Genomic DNA, 22,532 nt, shown 5'->3' with positions numbered 1-22,532 from the left:
CTGCCACGTGGATCCTCCTCGGAACCGCGTTTTAGTTGCCCGGGCAACAGTCCCTCCTCATTATCCCTGTCTCCCCACCGAAAAATAGGTCCCTGCTCGCCCACCACCCGGGATCTGCAAGCTGCGAGCCCACGAGGTGACTTCGGGTCGGCTGGGTTTCTTTGGGGGAGTAAGGGAGGAGCCTGATGGCCGCTGGGCCTGCCTTCCTAGGCGCAGGGGGAAGCTCGGCGGTCACATTGTAACCATCAGCATCCCGCGGCAAAAGGTGGGCCCAGAGGCCCAAGAGATTCCTAAATCATTGCAGGTTAATTTTTAGAGAAGACTAGTTCTAGAGGCTCTCAACCCCGACGTGCTTCCCAATCCCTGGGTGACTTAAGAATTCTGATGTCCTGGCCCCCGTCCCAGTCCAGTTCAATCCGAATTTCTAGAAGTGAGGCTTGGATGTGGGTTTTTTTTTTTTTTTTTTTTTTTTTAAGTTCCCCAGGTGATTTTAATGTGCTGGAAATCACCGTGTTATGCTAGCTCTGTAGATGAATTCGGATTTTGCCCATCCACTCCAATATCTGAATAGAAGAGCGCCCAGGACATATCCTTGCAGGATATGTAGGATATTGGCCCATCTACTTAAAAAAAAAAAAATGTTTTCTTCCTTTACCCTTGCACTTTAGCCTCTGGGAGGTTGGAGTTTTTGGTGGTAGTTATCTTGAGACCATTTGGCAGCTGCAATCTTTGATGAGCCTTACCTATTGAGGTAGAGAATACCTTTGCCCACTTGTCCTTTGTAATAATGAGGTGGAATTGAATCAGTGGCCAAAGAAGTTTTTAGCTCTGAAATCCTGAGTACAGTTAAAATGGTTCTGAACAATTTTATTGTTTTCAGAAATGATTGCTAAATTTAATTAACAAGATAGGTTCTGTATTCAGGTGTTATTCGCCTTAAATCAGAACAATATTACTTGAAAAATCTAGATTAAAGATTAAGAATACAAACAAGGCTTCTAGGGTTATTTACTCGCATGGCTCCCATGAATTGTAGGGCTTAGGACAGACACTCTTTAAAAATACAATTTATACTAGTATAATTTATCAGAGTTAAAAGCTCCTTTGGGATGGCTATGTGAACAGAAACTACATTTTAAAAGATTTTTACTACCCTTGGATAAGCATAACTGAAGGCAAATTCACAATAAGGTATATAAATTGCTATGTTCACTGCTAGCTGGAAAAGTATACAAACTAAATTTCCACAGAAATTCTCTTCTAAAAATTTTACAAGATAATGAAAGATTCATTTATATTTCTTAAGATCCCGCATTTAAGGATAGGGTGAGATGAGAAGGATAGAGGAAGACTTAACAATTAAGGCTAGAGCTGGAGAGTTTACGAACTAGGTACAGAGCTCTCGGAACGACTTTTCCATAATAGAGAGTCCACCTATAGAAAAGTTGGACAAATTGAAAATATCTCGAAAACATATTAATATATTTAAATATTTGCTTCCTGAAAAGACATGGGACTTTATTGTCAGTTATTTGAGTTCCTCAATAATTTGGAGAAGTAGAGGTAGAGGAAATAATGTTACAGGGATAAAATGGGCAATCTTAACAGCAATTACAACAATATCCTGGGGCAGAAGATGCTAGCTATTATTTTATGCTGAAAGGAAAGTGGGAAATTTAAAAGGAATAAATTGCAAATTCTGTTTCTATTTGAGTGCCCAAATATATGAGGCATAATGACTATCATATGGATTTAGAAAAGAGAAAAATTAACATGGAATTACTATGAATGTTTATAGAAGTAAATTTGAAATAAGGCCCTGGAAATGGAAAAGTGATATTAAACTTTTAAACTAGTCAAGGTTTTTGCTGCTACGTCCTTAATTTGCTATACCTGCTTATTCAGCCCTTATTCTTTTATGATCACTCCAGGTTTTGCTGTATGATAGAAATGCCTTTGGTGAAACAAAGTTCCATTTCCTTTTTTAAACTATGACCATTATATCCTTCTTAGTTATCCCAGTTTTCAGTTCTCCCATTTCCTGTTGTGCTCAGGAGTCAGAGGGTAACTTTGTTTTTTTGTGGCATTCTGGCTCTGATGCCAATCACATGGGGACTCAGTGAACTTGCAAATAAATCCATTCACAAACCCATCACCCTTGCTGACAAATTAAACAATGCCCTTCTGTGGGTGGATTGACAATTGTGTGGAAAAAAGAATTGTTAGCTACATCCTTTCCATCTTCTTCCCCACACCATGCCTTCTTTGTGACAACATTTCTTAGTGCAACATCCCGAAGAAGGTAAATTGGGGTTTGGGATTAAGAGAATAAAAAGAAAAAAAAAAACAGCTTTTTGACTCCCTCACCCCTCAGTTTTAACAGTGACTGTCATAGGGAAGTGCAGGTTTTGCAAACACAGTGGCATGTGTTCTTTGAACAGGCCCATGTCCAGCCAAAAGATGGAGCTTTCACTCTTCCTGCCGGTGAAACAAGGCCACTGGGACTTGTGCCATCTTTGATGTCCAAATAACTAAGCAGGGATCATGCAGAGCCACAGGAGGGAGCCCATAGGGCATCAAGCCAGAGGAGCTTGCCAGCCTCTGCAACCAGCGAGGGGTGGCAGCAAGGCTCCCCAAGTAGGTGGGGGCAGGAAGCAGTGCTCTCACAAATCCCTATTGTATTTATTTATCTGAGTTGAAGTTCATACCAATATGTTTTATTGAAAGACATCTTCCAGATAGAGTTAGCCTGTATAGAAATATTTCTTAGAGCCACATGACTCAATTTATGTTATTCAAATTCTCTCCATACCTTCACTTCGCCTATGGACTCCCTTCCTCTTTGGAACAGTATATATTGAGAGCCTTAATTAGATCCCCAAATTATCTGATTGTCTCAGCCAGATCAGTGGGATCCTAATAGGAAGGTTCAACCTTCAGGACCAGAGTAATGATTTAATGATTGACTTTTACTGTGTTTCTATGCAAAAGTCAAAGCAAATGAGTTTTCATAAATTTAGTTTTCGCAATTCTAGTGGAACAAGGAGATGAGGTAGAAAGGGAAATCTAGTTACTGGGTATAGTTTTGAGTGGGATTTGTATTTTCATTTTATGTATGTGGTTGCCATGGTATGTCCTAGATCTGTATTTATAAGAATATAAAAAGTATATATGATGCCATTCCCTTTCAACAAAACCACATTACTTATATGTAGAATTTTTTTTTTTTAGTAACTTGATGGAAATAGGCACATTTCATCCATTGAAAACTATGAAGTTCTTTGTTGTTTTTCATATATATTTGTGTATTTAAAAATATATCTTCCAAGCTGGGCACCATGGTACATGCCTGTTATCCCAGCAGCTAGGGAGGCTGAGACAGGAGGATCACAAGTTCAAAGCCAGCCTCAGCAATGGCAAGGTGCTAAGCAACTCAGTGAGACCCTATTTCTGAATAAAATACAAAATAGAGCTGGGGATATGACTCAGTGGTCGAGTGCCCCTGAGTGTGATCCCCAGCTCTAAATAAATAAATAAATAATCTTCCAGAGTAAGCAGATACACTGCAGAATAAATGCCTTTTTAAAAGAGGCCATCTGGGAAATATATCACTCAAGATTCAGAGGCTCTGTCTTGATAGGCCTCAGCAGTGCTTAGTGAATAACCCATCCCTGTGGTTTTCCTTCCTTCTTAGTTGAGGACAGACAATGAATGGTCTCTATATTCAGCAGGGCTCAGCTGGGTGGTGACTATTATGCCATTGTGCTCACTGGGAAGAGCTGCTGGGTCTGAGGAGCTGTGGATCCTGGCCTTCCCTGACATTGTCAATCTCTTCTCAGCCCCACCAGCCCATTGGGAGAAAAGTTGCTGTTCAGTCCACCAAGGCTTGTGCCACCTGGGGAGGGGAGGATGAAAGATAAAATGAAAAAACATTGAAAGGGTGTCTAAATCTGCTGCAGCCACAAACTTCCTTCTCTGTGAGAGGTGGCTATGTCTGAAGTGTTTTTCTGATGCCTAGAATTATTTAAATGTTGACTTTTCAGAAACTCAGGCATTCTACTTAGTTCCTTAAGCTGTCTAGGTGGAGAAAATAACCAGCTTCAATATAACAGGATCCATTTGCAGAGGAGGTTCTCCTCTTCCCTAAAAAAACAAACTGATAGGTGCTGATGAACCTGGGTATTCAGCAGAGGTGAGTATGGATTCCTCCTAGGGCATAGATACTCAGAACTCCATGCTGCTTTGTGTCATTTTGTGGTCCTGTTTAGCAGTGGCAGTTAGCAGGGTCTCCATCAGAAATCATGGCACTGTCAGTGCTTTCTAAGCCCCAGGGATTGATATGGTTTTGCAAAAGTTTTTTGTTCATTTTTTTGTTTTTAATGTCTGTAGTTTGTGGGGTTTTTTGTTTCTTTTGTGGTACTGGAGGTTGACCCTGGGGTGCTCTGCTACTGAGCTATATATCCCCAACCCTTTTCATTTTATTTTGAGACACAGTCTCACTAAGTTGCCCAGAGTGACCTTGAACCTGCAATCCTCTTATTTCAGCCTCCCAAGTAGCTGGGGCTACAGGTGTGTACCACCATGCCTGGCTAAGTGTCTATGCAGATCCTTAAGAAATGGCCCCATTTCCTTATTTAGCCATGGGGACTATTTTTTCCCCAAAATATTACAAATCAGTCACCAAGATTGCTGTGGATATTTGGTTCTCTTGCTTCTACTAGTCTTACTCCAAGCCTAATAATTCATGAAATGAGAATCCACTGGTTTCTAAATGGAAAGTGAGGAGCAATTAGAATGCTCAATGTATTGAGGGCACAGTATACAACTTAATAATATGTTATCATAAAATGGGGAAGGGCGAAAGATGGCTCACAGCCTGTCTTTTGTTCTTCCAAGGAACTAAGAATTATTTTTATATATTTTAAAAGTGTTGTTTGGTGTGGTGTTTGGTGTTTCATTTTGTTTTTAAAACAGAGATGAATATGAAGACTATGGAAAAGATTATATGTGCCCCACAAGCCTAAAATATTTGCTATTTGGACCATTATAGAAAAAAATGCTAGCATAAAATAACAAGTAATACTGGAAATACCAAGGTAATAATAATTATAAAGCTCCATGCAAGTTGCTGTTCCTTTAGATGTGATTTCCTATACTTAATACTATTTGATTTTTAAGAGATTAATTTATAAACTCAAATCAGTTATTCAAAATGGTTAATTTTAATATCTGTAGGATTTTAGGGATTTAAAAAATACTTAAAATTTAAAAGGATATGACAAATAGCATTTGGAATTTGGGAAGAGAAAATGTTAAAACCAGGAGTGAAATGAGCATTTTGGATCTATAGCTCCAGTGATACTAAACTTGCTGGAGGATGACAGTACATTTTATTACAGGTATCCCAGCAGCCAAAGCAAATTTAATTCCTCTGCTACTGTTACCCAAAAGCAGAATTGCTAACAGTGTTCCCTGTATTCCATCATTAATATAATTTCATCTTTCTTCATGGCCTGGGTCTTAAAGGAATCTAGCACCTGAGCTGGGTTTGTGGCTCAGTGATAGGACACTTGTCTAGCATCCCTTCCCTCTACAAAAAGAAAAAAGGCCTAGTACCTTAGCTGATAGATACCATAGATAGTGGGCTCCCTTGGCTGAATCTGAACTACTGCTGGTTGGAAAGCTGGAAGCTGCATTCTTCAGTCATCTCAGCTGGCTTTCCTGGCTTCTTTCTTCCAAAATGCTGAGTGGGCCTGGACAATCTCTGCAGCAATGGATCACAGCACTTCTTCCAGATTATCTGTTGAACCAAAGTTAAAAGCATCCTCTCCTCAAATTGGCACTCCTTCACACACTCACACCCCTGCTTTTTTAAAAAATATTTTTTAATTTTAGGTAGACACAATATCTTTATTTTATTTTTATGTGGTGCTGAGGATCAAACCCAGTGCCTCATGCATGCTCGGTGAGCGCTCTACTACTGAGCCAGGACCCCAGGCCAACTCCTTCCCCCTTTTTAATCAGAGCCATTGAGCAGCCTCTTCAGCAGTTGTCTACTGTGATCACCCGTACCTAAACCTCTAGTTCTGCCTAAGGAGCCTCTCTTGGCCATGAACCTTCAGAATACCTTTAATGCCAGAATGGATATTCCCAGATATAAATAAAAACAATATTTGGGGCCAGTTGTGGTGGCTCATGCCTGTAAACCGAGCTACTCAGGAGGTTGAGGCAGGAGGATTGCAAGATCAAGGCCAGCATGGGCAATGTAGTAAGGCGCTGTCTCAAAATTTTAAAAAAGCTGGGCAGATACTTCAGTGGTACAGCCCTTGGTTGTATGCACTAGCACCTGGATTTAGTCCCTAGAACTGTGCAAAAAAACAGGATTTAGTCTGCAGTAGTGTTGAATCACAGTGGTGGGAATTTTTTTCCTTTTTTTTTTTTTTGTGTGTGTGTGTGTGTTGATACCAGGGGTACTTTGCCACAGAGCCACATCTCCTTTGCTTTCTTATTTTTGAAACAAGTTGCTTAGGGCCTCCCTAAGTTGCTGAAGCTGGCCTTGAACTTGCAGTCCTCCTGCTTCAGCCTCCCAAGTTGCTGGGATTAAAGGCAAATGCCACCACACACATCACAATGGTGTTTACTATAAATATTTGAGCCTATCTGATTTCCCAATTGAGGATAATTGACCTGATTCTGACTGCCTTATAGGGCACGGAAAGTAGTCTAGATTCACAACTCTTAATTTCCAGAAGATAAACAGATGTCTTCTAGACTTTTTAAATGTAATTTCTGTGCTACTTGTTAATCTATGAAACAAATTTGATTAAGGCACACATGGAGTTCACTTTAATATCATTATGTGCTGCAGGCTCTCCAAAAGCTATTCAGATTTCAAGGATAGAAATATGAAACCTTGCTTTAGTGAATTATACACTTAAAATCACCTTACAGTTTAGCACTCAAATATGTACTAATTTCTACCATAATTTAATTTGTATTAGTTTTATTTCTTTGGGTAGTAAGACACCCAAGTATTGACTTTTTACATTTCTTCAGTAGCCTATAAAGCACATAGCCATTAGCTGGGTTTCCAGGTCATTGGTCATGTTCTAAACCTTTAAATTATAGCTTTAAAGTAATGTGAATTCCATTTTACATTTTTTATTTTATTTGTTAATTGTTTCCCAGTTTACATTCATTGCATGTTGTGCACCTGAATTTAGGACAGGGAAAAAGAGATATGAGCTATGTTTAAGATAAATTTATAGAAAGTCACTTTGGTCCTCTTAAAAATACCCCGTTTTAAAGCTTGTTATATTTTAAAAGAATATGAACTAGGTGCACACCTGTGATCCCAGCTACTCGGTATGCAAGAAGATCACAAGTTCAAAGCCAGCCTGGGCAACATAGCAAGACTGTCTCAAAACAAAAATACAAAAGGGCTAGGCATGAGCTCAGTGATAGAGCATCCTTTGGTTCAATCCCCAGTACTGGGGGAAAAAAGAGAGAATATAAATGATTCTCTTTAGGCTAAATCTTTAAAAAAAAAAAAAAACTTCTTTAAATAGTTTTGGTTGTAGATATAGACAGTACCTTTATATTATTTATTTCTATGTGGTGCCTGAGGATTGAACCCAGTTCTTCACATGTGCTAAGCAAGGGTTCTACCACTGAGCTACAACCTCAGCCCCCAGGCTAAATCTTAAAAAGAAGTGATCAATTTGACATCTTAGTTTGTAGCATAACCATATTGAATAGTCTGATAGAGATTACAAAATAAGTCACATTTATTTCTTAAGACTGGAAACTTTGGGGCTGGGGTTGTGGCTTAGTGGTAGAGCACTTGCCTAGCATGTGTGAGACACTTGGTTCAATTCTCAGCACCACGTATAAATAAATGAATAAAATAAAGATCCACCAACATCTTAAAAATTCAAAAAAAAAAAAAAAGACTGGAAACTTTTAAATTATTCCCTATACTTCAGTGAAGTAGGAAAAATAGGACTCCTTCAGTATCTGATTACTAAAGTTTCAAAACCTAAATAGCTACTTGCTTGGTATCACATTGTTATTGGTTTGTCTCACAGAAGCTTAAATTTACATGCATTTGAGAATGCTATTTTTGTTTAACTTTCGTAAAAGTACATTCTGGTGTAGGCTGGCATTTTAATAGCTCCGAACCCTGAACAGGGGGAAAAAAATGTATTTTAAATAAGTTGTCAAAAGTGTGCAGCTACAGATTAAACTTTACGTATTTCTTGCAGTGAATCAATAAATCGCAACAAGTAGGTGGGCAGTGGGATAAGAAGTAATTGTGCCAGAGCAATACTATTTGGCAAAGGCAATCGACATGGTACCTCAGTTGAGTCTCCAATAGAAGAGTTTCTTCTTGTGCAAAGACCACAAGGTCATAACCCAGGTGCCAGGGTCTGGAAAGTGTGTTGCTTAAAAAGCAGGCTTGGTGCTACAGAAAGGCAGCCTCTCAGGAGCTGTTTTGCAATTCAAGAAGAGGCCATGAATATTCCACAGCTGTTCTGATCACGTGTTCTCACTTTGGTTGTTTTTTCCTAGTTTCAGTGCCCATTTGGACTTTCACAGAGATGGCAGCAGAGGTAAGATTACCTTTTTTTATATGAGTTTTAAAAAATTTAGTCTTTAAATTCTTGATGCTCCCATTCCATGATGGAGAAGACTGAGTAAATACAGATTGAGCTTCACAAATCCAAATATCTGAAATGCTCCAAAATCCTGAACTTTTTGAGCACCAACATGATGCTCAAAGGGTTTCAAATTTGGGGGTATTTCATATTTTGGATTTTTAGATCAGGATGGCTCAACCAGTAACATCTATGTAAATATTCCAAAATCCAAAAAACACCAAAATCTGAAATTCTTCTGGTCCCATGCATTTTGGATAAAGGATACTCACTGTGTACATTAGAAAACAAAGCCAGGTACTGTGGTGCACACCTATAACCCACCTACTTGGGAGGCTGAGGCAGAAGGATTGTAAGTTCGGGGCTAGCCCCAACAACTTAGCAAGGCCCTAAGCAACTTAGTGAGACTCTGTCTTAAAGTAAAAAAATAGAAAGGGCTGAGGATGTAGCCCAGTGGTAGAGCACCCCTGGGTTCAATCTCCAGTACCAAAAAAATAAAAGAAAGAAAGAAAGCTAAAAGCACCATCATTACTATACATCTTGTCCCAGACATTGAGGAGTGAGCTGGATCAGCAGTTAAAAAGGAAGCAGAAGAGGAAGAACCAAAGGCTATCATGATCATCAGTTAGAACTGACATGTCATTTCTAACTTGAGCTAGTAGAGATGGCCAAGATGATAAGTGTTGGTTTTTTTCTCTCTCCCTGCATCTTATCAAAAAACGATCATTATTTCATCTCTCCTTAAATCTTACTTAAAAACGACCATTATTAGCCTCTGTTCCCACATTATAAGCCTTCATAACTTTGAACTAATTGTCCCATGGGTACCTGATATACACATTTGCAGAAAACAAGTGTGCATATGCTTGGTTTCTGTTATAGGTATAGACCTATCTTATGCCCTTTTGGGCCCAGTAACATCCTCATGTAGAGTAGGTATTTAATAAATACTAGTAATGTCTGCTGCTTAGTTGATTAAATGTTTGAAGATTTCTCTTGAGGATGTGCCATTTGGTGGCTGTCTTATGCTTGTCTTCATTTTGTAGGCATCGACATCGAAAGCTACTGAGCTTTGGTATTGTCATCCGGTATACGCAAGATATTGGCAGCATTACCATCAAGCAATGGCTTGGATGCGAAGCCACCAGAATGCCTACAGGAAGGCCGTGGAATCCTATTTCAGTTTCCCATGGTACTTCCCTTCTGCAGGTTTTCCCCAAAGCTCTTATGACAATGAGGGTGGATATCCACAGTCATTCTATGACCATCATGGGGCCTGGCAGGACTCCTACTACAGTTATACACCCAACAGAAGGTCTGGACAGCCTCCATGTGACAGTAGGAGCCAGACACCTACAAGAGAAGATCAAGCATTGTTTGAAGAGGAAGAGATGGAGTCGGAGTCAGACGAGGAGGTAGAATGTGACCTGAGCAATATGGAAATCACCGACGAGCTCCGCCAGTACTTTGCACAGACAGAGAGACACAGAGAAGAGCGAAGTAAGTTCCAGCCTCTGTTTCCTCATGCTTCCATTCCTTGCCCTGACTTTTGCATCTTTCTTTTTACCTAATATATCAAGTTATTGTATCTCTTCAACTGGGTGCAGGTAATATTCCAAATCCAGTCCTAAGCCTAGAAGAATTGCAGGGGTGTTGCACCTCAATTATATTTTTTTCCAGAGTGTTTTTAGTATAGGACTATTTATTTTATTTCCAGAGCAGAGCTTATCCTAATAATAATTACTTCTACCATTTATTGAACTTTAGACATTCTGCCAGATGGAGTGGATATGTGCATGTGTGCCTGCATTCCCTGATCTATGCTGTAGTCCCTCAAGGTATTAAACCCATTTTACAAATGAAGAAAGTGAACCTTAAAAAAGTTAATTATACAATGAGTAATTTGCTGTTAGGATTCAAGTCATGTCTGCCTGCCTCCACTTCCTGTGCTTCCTCTTCTGTGCCAGGGCTTGTCCCTGAGACTGCCACTTCTCTGGGACACAACCCAGAGACATTTCTGAATCTTAAATAGCTCCCTTCAGTGTAGAGATCAGTGTGAACCTAAACAGAATAACAAAATGCCTAGAACTTACAGTTTTCCTGTTTGGTCTCATACTGCAAGTTAGAGAATTATAGTAAAGGTCTTAAATCTTTAGTTAGAAAGCAGAAATGTTCTTTTTTAATTTCTTAATACCTTGCTGCAAAGACCTACTAAGATTTACTAGACCATTTATACTTTAAGTACCTCTGACAAATATAAAAATACTTTCTCCCTATTATAACCAGTATTGAATCTCAATGTTTTAAGTGCAGTCAAATTGTATAATATTTTACCTAGAATTTTCTTTTTTGTGTGTGTATGAGCCTTGGGATAGAACTCAGAGCCTTACACATTGCTAGACAAGCACTCTACCACGGAGCTGCATCCCCAGACCATTTATTTTTTATTTTGAGACAGGGTCTCACTAAGTTGCTGAGGTATGCTCAAACTTACCTCCAACCTCAGTCTCCCAGGGAGCTGGGATTATAGGCATGCACCACCACTATCAGCAGAATTTTCTAATAAGGAGAAACAGAGAAACCTGGGTCTCCATCTTAAAATATCTGTATCTTCCTAATTATGGGCTAGCATTTATTGATCCCCACTGGATGCCAGGAACTAAGCAATGGACTGGGTGTAAAGTATTATATTCTTTAGGAAATTTGCCTGTGATTCTTCACTAAATTACTCCTTCAACTATTTTTACTTTCATTCTTTTGATTAAACTGCCAATAGGATATATACTATATCCAAATGAGCCAGGCACAGTGGCCCACACCTATAATCCCTGTGGCTCAGGAGGCTCAGGCAGGACGATCATGAGTTCAAAGCCAGCCTCAGCAACTTAGCAAGGTCCTCAGCAACTCAGCAAGACCCTGTCTCTAAATAAAATATAAAAAATGTCTGGGATGTGGCTCAGTGGTTAAACACCTCTAGGTTCAATCCCCAGTACCAAAAAAAAAAAAAAAAGAATATCCAAATGAATATTTTTAAAACAGTACTTTCTGATTCAGGTATATTTCTTTCTTTGATCTGCCAAAACAAATTTTACCGTTTTTCAAAATTCATACAGAACAACCATCAGTCTAGACATTTTACTTTTTTCAGTGCCAGGATTGAGCCTGGAGGCACTTAACTACTCAGCCACATCCTCAGACCTTTTTATTTTTTATTTTGAGGCAGGGTCTTGCTAAGGTGCTGAGGCTCGCTTTGAACTTGCAGTCCTCCTGACTCAACCTCCCAAATAGCTGAGATTATAGCATCACCATGCCAGGCACCATTAGTCTAATTTAAAAGTATACAACTGAGGAAGAGTAGATATTGGAACATGTCCACACTTGGTTGGAATGCTATTTTTATAACTTTCAAAAAAGACAATGTGATGGAGATAGGGCTTATTCCTGTGCTGCTTGCCAGAAGGTGAAATATCATACTTTTCCCATCAGAGATTGATATTTTATGGTAGAAGTTATAATTAAAATGAGAATAAACCTCAGTCATCCTGAAGGTCATATATAATCTAGATAGCAAACCATCAAAAATGAGGATTTTATGAAAATGTTTGCCATCTCCATCTTTAACCTCACTCTACAATATTTACATTATCATTAGGAACAGTATACAGAGGTATACAGAGGGAGTTATGGCAGAACCACTCAAATCAGAGGGTTTCTAGTTGGGCATGGTAGCATATGCCTATAATCCTAGGGACTTGAGAGGCTGTGACAGGAGAATCGAAAGTTTGAGACCAGCCTCAGTACCTTAGCAAGACCCTCAAAATAAAAAAATAAAAATGGCCGGGGATGTATGGTGCCCCTGGGTTCAATCCCAGAACCAAAAGAAATCATAGGGTTTCATCTTAGCTTCCCCACTCACTAGCCGGAAGTTCTTATCTTCTTGTGAGCCCCTATCCTCACTGTTCTGTGCCTCAGTCTCCTCACCTGTGAAATGGGGATCCTAATTAATCAGGTGGTTATTATGAGGATGAAATGAGATGATATAAGAAGGGGTAACTAGAATGGTGCTTGCAACAAAGGTAGTGCCCAATAAATGTAAATTGTTATGGTTAGTTGCAATAACCAATCCTTTAAAATGTATTGTTAACCATGCATCAGTTTTGCTCTGATGCCTGGATTAGTGCTTGGTGGAGAGTCTGCATATTTTTCATAAAGACATTATGTGGCTTCAAAGGGGTCATATATTTCTGCTCTAGGCAGCACCTTTCAAACTTTTAAACTGATTTAGAACATGAAAAACATGAAAGGATTAAAATCTTGCTATCTGTCAAATTTAGTCATTAACACAATTTTTAGTTCTGTTTCAAGGATATTCTTGACATTCTTTTTTCTTACTTGACATTTAACATAGTAAAATACATGGAAAGTGAACCCATTTCATATCACTAATAGCACCAAACACAGAAGCTTCAGGTTTATGTGCAGTTAGGACTGGGCAATAAAGCATTTCCCTAGCATATATGAGACCCCGGGTTTGCAGATGATTTATATCATTGTTTTATTCCCAATAAAATAATAAAATTTATAGTTAAAGCACAGTTCAAAACTACTTATCTTAGAGTCTCTGCCATGCTTTCATGTCCTGCAGCTTTCCCTGAAAGCATTATTAGGTCCCTGGGAAATGTGAGAGTTGTCTGGTGAGGGTGAGAACAGGGTATGGTGTCTGACTCTATAATCCAAAGACTTGGTCATTTTTAGAAGAAGCTGCCAGGGCCTGATCCTGCACCTTATTTTCCTATTGAAAATATCAGGCCACAAGTCACTAGCATTTTTTTTCCCCCCGGCAGCACTCTGGGTGGGTACAGGATAGACACATGTTCTTTGGAGCAGGCAAGAAGGATAGAATTCACATGTAATTTGAATGCCCATTCTAACCCACTACATACACCAGAAATATTCATGGAGATTAGTTAACAAACACAATTCAGAAAAGCTTTTAACAAAGAGATAAGGGGTGCAGTGGCACACACCTGTGATCCCAGCATCTTTGAAAGTTCAAGGCCAACCTCAGCAATTTAGCAAGACCCTGTCTCAAAATTTAAAAAAAAAAAGGTCCGGAGTAAAGTGCCCTTTACTTTCAATCCTAGTTCAATCCCTAGTACCAAAGAGAGAAAGAGAGATAAGGGAGTCAAGCATGGTGACACACACCTATAATCCTAGCTACTCGGGAAGCTGAATCACAAGTTCAAGGCTAGCCTGGGCAACTTAACAAGACCCTGTCTCAAAATAAAATAAAAAAGGCTGGAGGTGTAGATGAGCGGTGAAGTGCTTGGCTAGTATGCTTGAAGCCCAGAGTGCAATCCTCAGTACCTTAAAAAAAAAAGAAAAAGAGATAGGGACCTGGATAGTGCAAATAATTGGCAAAGGTTTTTGTTTTGTTTTGCTCTTTGAACAATGAGAAGTTACTTATTCAGTAAGGGCCAATTTATCCGGGCATGGTAATGCAAGCCTATGATCCCAGCAGCTCATGAGGCTGAGGCAGGAAGATTGCAAGTTTGAGGCCAGCCTCAGTAACTTAAGTCCTAAACAACCTAGTGAGACCCTGAGTCAAAATAAAAAGGTCTGGGGATGCGGCTTAGTGGTAAAGCACCCCTGGTTTAAATCCCCAGTACTAAAAATAAGTGAAGGCCAATTCATCTTGGAACTTGAATCATTTAGACAACACAGGATTTTATAAAATATTACTAGCAAGGGAAAATGTAGCTAAATTTAAAAGATTTAACTTTTTAGTATTATTCACTACCATAGGGCCACATGAGGCCTAATACTTTCTTAGGATGAAACCCTTCAGACTAGACAGCATATTTTTGTTTGTGATTGCTGCCCTTCCAGGTAACCTCTAATTTAATAGCTTTCAATAATAAAAACACAAAACAGTTAAGTGGCATAAGTCTCCTTTTGCACAATGAGAACTTGAATTCTTTCAATTATATTATGTGTCATCATTTCTAACAAGATATTCCCATTACTTAAAACTTCAATGGTAATATGATAAAGTAAACAGTTGTGAAGTTTTCAAGGTCAGCTGTTTTTTCAGTCATTTCTTAGGGAGAGTGTTATCATTGACTAAGAAGAGTATTTTTTAGTCATAAATGGCCATCAGTTGAGACTACAAGACCATATTCCTAATACTTAGAATCTAAGTGAATGTCATCATCCCTCACAGAGAAGCAGGCCCTCTAAAACAAACACTGGCCCTATTGTCTTGGGGTTGTGCCCACAGTTTTAGGGATGGATGTTGATTCAAAATAGGGAAATAGTAATAGAATAGGATATTCTTTTGTTGTTGTTGTTGTGTTGTTTTGTTTTTGCACTGCTGGAGATCAAACCCAGGACCTCACACATTCCAGGCAGGTGCTCTACCACTGAGCCACATCCCCAGCCCAGACTGTAACAGTCTTAAAAACAGTTTGGAAAAGGAGATAAAATCAAGCTTAAAATGATACATAAAAGAATATCAAGGTCTAGTCCACGAGACTGATGTTGATGAGGAGTAGAGTCTCGTGGGATAGCTGTGGAGAAACAAAGCATGCTCTAGGCTTTAAGGGATAATCTGTTTGGAACGAGCGTCTACTCCCTGTGTAGAATGTGCTGTTCTTCCCAAAGGGCCCTCATGTGTCATTTATGCATCCTGTGGGACACAGCTGCTCCATTGTGTTCCATGCACCCAGGTCAGAAGATTTTCACTCTAATTTTCATAATGAGCCTTCAGTCAGTGTGCTGCAGACCCACCTGTTTCTCCTTCATCTTGTCCAGATGTTCATAAAACCAGTCATTGGGACCATAGATATCAAAGGTCACAGAAAAGTGGAAGGGGGGTGTGATGTATTTTTATTGTATAAGTGAAAATGTTGATTGTCCAGTATTTTGGGGATTACATTTGTCATGGAGCAAGGGACACAGGGTGAGGAGACCAAGCAAAAATGGCTCCCATTCAGCTGGCAAGTGCCTGTGTTCTGAGTAAGTTGCTGACGAGCCAGAATGGAGGCATTCTTGATCTAATCGAGTTTATGCATTCCCTTGGTTGTGCTACCAGCATTAATTTTGGCAACATAGCAGCAAATCTCATCAGAGAGACATGCTAATCCTAGAAAAATGAGGGGAAATAACATTCTTAACACTCATTACCTTAGTGCTTTGTCCTTTAAAATGTTCTGCCTCTGGGCTAATTATCCATGAAATATTTAATGAATATTTTCCTGCTATGTAAGATTCTCTAAAATCCAAGTAACTTCCCATGGTTTTTTTTTTCCTTTATAGACTATAAATCTACATTGGTTACATCATGTAGATATATAGATTGAAGCCAAAAACAAATAAAATCAAGACTATATATCCTAAACCCAGACAGAAACCAGTCAAGTTTTTCCTTAATAGTACATGACTATTTTTCTTGTTTTAACCCTGTGTGCATATTAATCCTTGTATTAGTTTCCTAGAAGTGTGGTAACAAATTGCCACAAGCTTGGTGGCTTAAGACAACAGAAATTTATTCTTTCCCTACAGTTCTAGAAGTTGGAAATCAAGGTGTCAACGGGGCCATCTTTGCTCCAAAGGCTCTAGGGCCTTGCTGTTCCTAGCATCTAGTGTTCCCTTACATTTCTTGGCTTGTTGACAGTGTCACTTTAGTCTCTGTCTCCATCTGTACATGGCTTTCCTCATTTCTCTGTGTCCTTTTCTGTCTCATATGAGGACACGCTCATTGGATTTGCAGTCCACCCTAATCCAGTATGATCTCATCTTTATTGTTAATTATTATCTGCAAAGACTGTTTCCAAATGAGCTCACATTCTGAGGTTCTGGGTGGACATGAACTTTTTTGGGGGGACATTATTCAATCCACTTCAACCCTATATTAAAGCTGTAATAGAATCTAAAAAGTTATTTCTGATTTGTAGTAAAATAACTTCCTTTGGCCACATACCCTACAAGAAAAAAGTGCTTGGTAATATGGAGTCCTACAGGTATTTTCAATAAGATGACACAACTGTCCATGACAAGACAACCATTCAATTACATCCAAAGTGTGATGTTGAAACTTCTCTGCTTCAGTTGAGTGGTTCTCCATCCAGATGGTTGAGCCTTCACCTTACCTTGACAGGAGAAAATCTGCCAGTGATTGAGAACTCTTTCTGTCAATGGGAAGGAGGAAGAAGGAAGAAATAAGTAGAATAAGTGGAGGCCTTCAAACTCAGATATTCCATTCTAAAGTTGACTTGGTCACCTAGTCAGGATACACTAAAGTACTTTCTGATGCTAGCCATGACCATCATCACACAGCCAGTCTAAGGGTAGTTGACTTTATTTGTGGGGCAGGGGCATTGGGAATTGAACCCAGGGGCTTTACCACTGAACACCACCCTTTTTATTTTTTTTTAATTTTGAGACAGGATCCAGCTAAGTTGCTTAGGGCCTTGCCAAGTTGCTGAGGCTGGCCTGCAACTTAAGAGCCTCCCAAGTAGCTGGGATTACAGGCATGCACCACCACACCCTGTGGTAGTTGACTTTAAACCAACTGTTTTTCAAATTTCTAATGCAACCTTGAAACTTCTTCTTTCTTAATTTTATGAGTAAGTAGAGGCAAAGCAACTAGGTTATTTGGGATCAGGGTCCAACCCCTACTCATTGGTGCCTCTCTGCCATCTGCCATGGAGGCCCTGAGAAGCCCACAGGCAGGGGAGCTTTGCCTGGTACTTGTGAGATTTGAGCATTTATTTCTCTGTCCTTGGCTTATCATCTTTTTTCTTTGACAGCATCTGAAAGGAAGAGTTGTTTAAAAACAAATAACATATGACCTTTGTTGGAGCATTATTTAATAATCATTTCCAGAGCACCTGCTTTGCATTAGGCATGGTGTCCTACCAGAGCCAGGCATGCAGCAGTCAATAAAGGTGACATAGTGCCTCATAGATGGTCCTTACAAAGCACACCACAAGCACCTATATATCTGTCAGGGCAGATGACAGGCTTTTAACCCTTTGGGTCAGTGTTTTAAGATCCATTATCCATCCAGGCACCGTGGTGCACACCTGTAATCCCAGTGACTTGGGAGGCTGAAGCAGGAGGATCGCGAGTTCAAAACTAGCCTCAGCAATTTTGTGAGGTCCTAAAGCAATTCAGCAAGACCCTGTCTCTAAATAAAATGTAAAAAGGAATGGGGATGTAGCTCACTGATTAAGCACCACTGGATTCAATTAAAAGAAAAAAATCCAATATCCACTATGCAAGAAACCATGAAACTTACAAATCTCCTAAGAGGCAGGGAGGGGATAAGTGCTGGGCCTTAAAATTTTTTTGTGTCTGTGAAGGTGGGTACTAGGTGCTCTACCACTGAGCTACATTCCTACCCCTCTTTATTTCTTTTTGTTTTAAGACAGGGCTCACTGAATTGCCCAGGCTATCCTCAAACTTGCAGTCTTCCTGCCTTACTGCCTAACTTAGTGACTTCTGAGTGGCTGGGATTACAGGCATGCACCATCACACCAGGCTGAGCCTTAAATTTTCATGAGGAAGCCTGAATGGGAAGGAAATACAAGTTGAGATTTGGGAGCATGGGGCTCTGTCTTTCTTTTGTTCTCACACTGTACAAACTTGATTAAGAATAAAATCTCATGCTGGTGACACACAAGCAAATGCACAGGCTTCCTGACTGCACTGGGCTTGCCACACGCTAACATTAGGTTTCTCTCACAAACTCCAGCACCAAGAGACATCATCTCTCCATGTAATCCGCATGCCTACTTAATATCCACGAGATAGTTTTTGTTAGAAGAGTAACAAAAAGCATAGTTATAACCACTTTCGATTTTAAGGAAAAAAGAATAAAGGTGCAGAAGTAAAAAGGCTAAATTCACGTACCCTAATGGCCAACTAAGAGCAACATTTATTAAACAGCTAAGATCCTGGTGTTTGTTAAAACATCTAAACTCACAGACTCAGATTTAGACAAGCACTCGAACATCTGTTGTGTCACTGAATCTGTCAGTGAAGCGGATTATAGTCTTGGGACAAATTTGAGAGTAATACCATGGTTAGCTGGGAATGTCTTACTGCAGGCTCTGCCCTCTGGATGCAGAGGCTCTGAGGCACCCAGCACCACATGTGTGGGGTCATCTTTTCTGGGTGGACAAGACACGAGCCAAAGCATCGGTAATATATCTAAGGTGCTCATACGTGGCAGAGTGACTCTGTTGTGCTAATGTGGAAATGTCAGGCCTTCAGAATACTCCTTGAATAAGAGATCCTTCAGTCAAATTCTGCCTTTAATGGAAAGCCCAAGGGCCACCATCAGCCCCACCCCTGCCTGGCCAGGGTTTTACAGAGTACTTTTCCTATGACTTTTATAAGAGGTGAGTGTGAAAGGCTTAGTGACTAGACATACCTTACCAGTCTGTAACTGCCCACTAGTGCCCTAGGCATCTTTCTTCTTCCTTCTGCAAATACCAAACAAGCTAAGCTTCTCTTCAAAGTCCTACCCAGGATAGAGAGAGGCAAGAGAAAGACAGAGATGTTCCCAGGGAGAAGCTGGCATGCAGCTGGGCTTCCTTCCCCACCCCAGCTTCAGCGCCAGGAACACACAGGGGTCTTAGAAGTAGCACAGCAACCACACAGTGCTTTTCTCTAACCCACTGCTTCATTTATTTTTCTCTCCCTGGAAGTTAGCTTGGAAGTCAGAAAAATGTGTAGAAATGGCCATTTTTTTCTGCCTAATTAGGACCCAGTTCATCTACTCTCACACTGTTCAACAGAACTCAGTTTGAGAAGGGCATAGAATTTGAACTGAATAGCATAAATAGTGATGTTTCTTCAAACTTGGCAAAAAGACCAAACTTTGGAATCAAACACTTGTTGACCTCTAATTCATTTGCGTATTCGGCCCATATTTTTAGTTTGTTTCTGCATTTCACAATAAGTCAATCATATCTCTTTTCTGTGGGTAAGATCATAGTCATCGGGCATTTATTTTGTTTGACAGTCATTTGGTTTATCCGGGTATTACTTCTGTGTGAGGAAAACAAACTGCAGATGTACTAAGACAGCAGTGGCCACATACATGTGGCCTTATCCATTTTTAATAATGTTTCCGAGTCTGTAAAACTCCTTCTCTCCAACTCCAAGGTGATATTTATAAAGAACGGGATTTATGAGAGTGACAGTGCATAGCCTTATAAATATCTTTCCCTTCACAGTTGATTAGCTCACTACTGTGTTCCTTTCCAGGTACTAAGTGGAGAGAAGAGCAACAAGGAAAGAATGATTTATATCATTGTTTTATTCCCCTACAGCCATCTTCACTCCTTATCTAGTGGCATTTCTCTTGGTAACAATAGTGGCTACAGATAATGTACTTTCTGCTATCAATTTCTCTCTTGACAGAGTCACTTACAAAATCTATGTGAGTTGGCTAAATTCTACCTTATGCAGCATTCTTTTGTTGACATTTTTATGTTGGTATTTACATAAGAATAAAAATGATGATCCTGGGACTTGCTATAGTAAAAAGTAGAACGAGGGCAAAATGAATAAAGCATTTCTTGCTTTACAGGAATCCACTTAAATTAGTAGAATTAAAAATACAGAGATATTTATACATACCATTATATGCTTTGCACTGCAGTTCTACCTAGGCTAGAGGTGGAAAGTCAAATCCCAGTGAGGAACCCCCCCCCCCACCCAACCCCTGGTGGCAAATTTGTTAATATAGCAAGATTAGAAGTTGGGGATCTTAAATCTATTTGTAGAATTGCAATTTCCTTGCTCTTTTATCTTTAGCAAGCACGGGCTCATTTAACCTTTTGTTTGCTGGTATGATTTGCATTTTGCATCTGTGGAAGGATCTTGGATCATGGGTGCTGGCAGGACTTACTAGGGCTTGTTTTCCAGCTTGCCTAAAATCAATAACCTCTTTCAGAGGAGTGATTTCCCCCTACCACCACCTCATTTGTGGTGATATGTACTGCTTCTTGCAACTCTGGACTTTCCGGGAAGCTTTTTGTTCCTATGTTGGCCTGGTATGGTGTTTGAAAGCAGGCGAGCACCCTCATCCATTCCTGGTTGGCAGGTTTGGAGGTAGCCATGCAGATGATGAGAGGAAACCCAGGTGGTTTCATTTGTCTTCTATATTTTTAGGGCACACTGCAGAGGTTTGGTGGATCAGACTGACCAGTGTCCTTGAGGCTCTTTACCATTTCTATCAGTGTATGATCATCCCTAGAAAGTGAAGAGTGAGCTTCATAACTAAGTAGACGATAATAATCTATAGGTCATGCCTCAGGATCTGGAGGGCTACTGAGAAGGCACAACAGGGCCCCATCTCACGGTTGGGGAGGGAAGACCAAAGGGCCTCAGGGCCACAGGCAGCAGCATTCACCATCCTGCTCTTCTGCCTGTGTCTGTGTGCACGTGTGTTTCATGCATGCTCATGCTCAGGTGTACTTCTAGGGCGGCAGCAGCAGCTGGACGCAGAGCGCCTAGATGACTACGTGAATGCTGATCATGGCCTGTACTACAACACCCGGCGCTCGGTGGAGCCCCCAAGTGAGAGGCCTGGAGAGCGGCGCCAGGCCGAGATGAAGCGCTTATATGGAGAGAGCGCTGCCAAGATCCAGGCCATGGAGGCCGCTGTGCAACTGAGCTTCGACAAACATTGCGACAGGAAGCAGCCCAAGTACTGGCCTGTCATTCCCCTCAAGTTCTGAATCCTGGGCACGGAGCCCCCAGGGAATGCTCCCTAAAGACAGTCCCCAGCCTCACCCTTTCCCTCCCGGACGCACTCCCATCATCTCTCTTCTATACAATTCTCAGGGAAAGAGGCCTCTATACCGAGATACAGCATGGTCACCAAAATCCTGGTGGACCATCAGAAGGAGGATGTAATGTCAGCCACTTGGAAGTAAGCAGGATGTATACTATTGCCAACATGAAGTATCTTCTCTCACAATGATCATTTTGAGCCAGGCTTAGTGAGTAGTACACGCCTCTAATCCCAGCAGCTCAGGAGGCTGAAGCAGGAGGATCAGGAGTACAAATCCAGCCTCAGCAACTCAGCAAGACCCTGTGTCTAAATTTAAAAATATGAGCTGGGGATGTGGCTCAGTGGTTAAGTGCCTCTGGGTTCAATCCCTGGTTTAAAAAAAATCATCATTCCACTCATTTTTAATGTCAATAATAGTGTTCAGTGCATTAAAAATTCTTGCCTAGTGATAACTGCCTACCATTTTGCCTTCTTACGTTTTCTTTTAACCTGCCTGAACTTCACAAATGCTTTAAATAAGCCAGACGTTCTCTCCTAATGTAGTTCCTCTAATCCTTGCTGAAACTGATGTGAATGTGCAATGAGACAAATACCACCTCTTTCTATGCAGGAGTCAGCCTGCATGTTCTGTAAAGGGCCAAAGAATAAATACTCTTGGCTTTGCAGGCCACATAGTCTGCATTGTGACTATTCATCTCTGCCCTTATAGTGTGAAAGCAGCTATACATGGTACATAAACAAATAGATTTGGCTGTGTTCCAATAAAGCTTTATTTATAAAAGCAGGCTGAGGGCTAGGTTTGGTCTGCAGGTGGTAGTTTGCCAACTGCTACTCTACTGGAATGAAAATCACCTGACATTATTGTTATCTTGTTTTCTCTACAGAGCTTGAAAGTCATATAGATTTGAGAGCAAAGAACAGTAATTCCCCAACCTGCTCACTTCTGCAGCGTCTTCTGTTGTAGAAAATGCACAATTAAGCTCTTACTATATATAGCAAATATTGCTTTGATAAGGGAATACATTTCTGAGAATGAAAATCTAAAAGTTGATGGAACAGTCCAT

At 40.3% G+C, this 22,532-nt stretch overlaps 1 protein-coding gene across 4 annotated transcripts; it reads left to right on the top strand.

Annotated features, from left to right (window-relative positions):
• On the top strand, nt 1-22,145 carry Gemin8 (gem nuclear organelle associated protein 8). Of its 4 annotated transcripts, none has more exons than XM_027946498.2 (4): nt 1-136; nt 8,578-8,612; nt 9,704-10,157; nt 21,156-22,145. In XM_027946498.2, exons 2-4 carry the CDS (start codon nt 8,601-8,603, stop codon nt 21,410-21,412), a joined length of 723 nt encoding a protein of 240 aa, XP_027802299.1. In that variant the 5' UTR covers nt 1-136; nt 8,578-8,600; the 3' UTR covers nt 21,413-22,145. The 4 variants fall into 4 exon arrangements, with proteins under 4 accessions (XP_027802299.1, XP_027802296.1, XP_027802298.1 ...); XM_027946495.2 differs by having other exon boundaries at nt 8,572-8,612; XM_027946497.2 differs by lacking the exon at nt 1-136 and adding an exon at nt 4,011-4,192 and having other exon boundaries at nt 8,572-8,612.
• Nucleotides 22,146-22,532: the final 387 nt, after the last annotated feature.

This window comes from Marmota flaviventris, chromosome X (assembly GCF_047511675.1).
Source record: "Marmota flaviventris isolate mMarFla1 chromosome X, mMarFla1.hap1, whole genome shotgun sequence".
Classification (NCBI taxonomy): domain Eukaryota; kingdom Metazoa; phylum Chordata; class Mammalia; order Rodentia; family Sciuridae; genus Marmota; species Marmota flaviventris.
This window is presented reverse-complemented; position numbering and strand designations above follow the sequence as displayed.